The 2,249-nt window shown below is 44.6% G+C and overlaps 1 protein-coding gene across 1 annotated transcript in view; it reads left to right on the top strand.

Moving 5' to 3' along the window:
- Positions 1-2,249, top strand: part of CLDN18 (claudin 18) — a 26,726-nt gene that overhangs the window by 20,410 nt on the left and 4,067 nt on the right. The window contains 2 exon segments of the mRNA XM_003789421.3: positions 1-97; positions 598-715. The exon segment at positions 1-97 is cut by the window's left edge and continues 19 nt beyond it. Coding sequence (XP_003789469.1) covers positions 1-97; positions 598-715 — 215 coding nt within the window.

Genomic DNA, 2,249 nt, shown 5'->3' on the forward strand with positions numbered 1-2,249 from the left:
TCCATTTTTGCCCTGAAATGTATCCGCATTGGCAGTATGGAGGACTCCGCCAAAGCCAACATGACACTCACCTCTGGGATCATGTTCATTATCTCAGGTAAACACAGAGCCTACAGTTCCCACTCCTGGAAATGTTAGTTGCATCATTCTGGTAGAGAAAACATGGCTCTTCCCTAGTGTGGAACATGGTTCACACTGGGATTCTAGAGCTGAATTTAGAGGCCCAATTATAGTCTACAGAATCATCATGAGTGCTAAGACCTCTCTTAGCTGCCACCCCAATCCAAATATAAGAGGCCCTCAACCCTAAAGTAGCCATGTGACTCATCCCTAAAAGACATTTTCTAAGGGAGACTCTAGGAAATGATTTTAAGGGAAGAGCTTTTGACATCACCAAAGAATCAGACCCAAGACATTTGGACTACTGACCCTAGATATGTGGAAAATCTTTTTCTGCACACACACAAATCCTTCCACAGTAAGTGAGATAAGAGATACTAAGTGTCTATCACAATGGCTAGCATATAGTAGAAATTCAACAGTCAATGCCTGGATTGATCATTCTGATTCTGGAGCTTTCTTGTTCTTTGCCTACAGGTCTTTGTGCAATTGCTGGAGTGTCTGTATTTGCCAACATGCTGGTTACTAACTTCTGGATGTCCACAGCTAACATGTACACCGGCATGGGTGGGATGGTGCAGACTGTTCAGACCAGGTAACCTCCTAATCTAGGTCTCGGCATTCCCTGGTGAATATTCTTGTAAGAATCTGATTAAACACATGTGCCTAATGTGACTGTCAGTGGCTGAAATAGCAAAAATTTATCAGAGGCAACCATGCCATATCGTAAATCAACAATCACCTGTAAATTCATAAACTTCATTTCAGTGAAATATTCTTGGTGATATGACTTGAGGCTGATCTGACATTTGCATTGAAATACAGTGACAGTTCACAGTATTTATCTAACACTCTTATACAAACTCCACTGTGGTGGCAATGAAACAGGCACTATTAACCCAGACATGTAAATGAACATCAACTTACCTCTACAGTCCATAACGGGAATCTAGCTAGGAACAGGGAAAAGTTTGAATAGAAATGAGCAAGGGGAAGGGTGGGTGAGAAGAGTGATGTTTCTTCCTTCTACAACTGCTGGTTCTTCCCCTCATTCATAAACCCAATTCATTCTGACAATTGTACTGAACACCTGATGTGGTTGTGGACACCGTCAGAGTGCCGGAGATACAGACGAAGTCCTCAGAGGATACAATCTACCAGAGGGAGATAAAACCCAACTATTATTTGATGTCTGAAGGAAAGTAGAACTTTTAAAGATGGAAAATCTTTACCAACGCCTGTATTCATTTAGCTACTTTGAAGAGAGGCATTTCATAGGAAGAAAAGGCTGCACGTTCCTGAAGGAGAAAGATCGTGCTCCGGGAGAGCAACGTAAATTGAAACCTAAGTGACCCAGCATGTCTCAAGCACTTCACTTGGCATTTCTCCAGCCACACCAACATGGGGTACAGACCGTGTATAAGGATGAGGCAAATCTATTACTCCCTGGCTCAATTCCCATTCATATTTCCACTTTGTTTCAAGAATGGGAAACAAGTGATCCCTGTAAGCTCCCCCCATCCTCCTCCATGTTCCTCCCATAGTCTCTTGGTTACAAGTGCAACTTAGAAGTAGGCTGACCAACTCATTCCAGGTTTCACAGGACTTTCCCAGTGCTGGATGTCCCACATCCTGGGAAACTCCTCCGTCACAGGCAAACCAGAATGGCTGCTCACCTTACTTGGAAGAACCCTCTCCCCCCTCAGAATATCTGTTGCTGCCTGAGGATCCACCTGCCACCCACTTTGTACCCAGCACTCTCCTCTCTCCTACACCATCTTCTTAGTTCTCTCCCCTTGGGGAGGCAGCTTTGGTCCTGGGATTAAGGCTATAGGATTCTGAAAGACCTCCTGAACTTCTCCTTCCATGGATGGCAGCTGTTTTTTCCTTTGTTTCTGCCTTATAATATGCTCTACCTAGAAGTCAACCCAGGTGCCAAAAAAGATCTTGGCAGCTACCTTGATGGATTATTGGTTTCAGTGCCCCACTTGGTCCTAGGACCCCTTCTCTCCTGTCCCCCCACTCTATCATTGCCATGTTATGTGTGTCACTGGCAAAGCCTAAGCCCTGGACTAGAGCTACAAACCCCCTGCCCTTGCACCACACACAGACTGCAAGGTGTTTCCTAT

The sequence above is a fragment of the Otolemur garnettii genome, unplaced genomic scaffold, assembly GCF_000181295.1.
Source record: "Otolemur garnettii isolate 467f Iridium unplaced genomic scaffold, OtoGar3 scaffold00032, whole genome shotgun sequence".
In the NCBI taxonomy this organism is placed as follows: domain Eukaryota; kingdom Metazoa; phylum Chordata; class Mammalia; order Primates; family Galagidae; genus Otolemur; species Otolemur garnettii.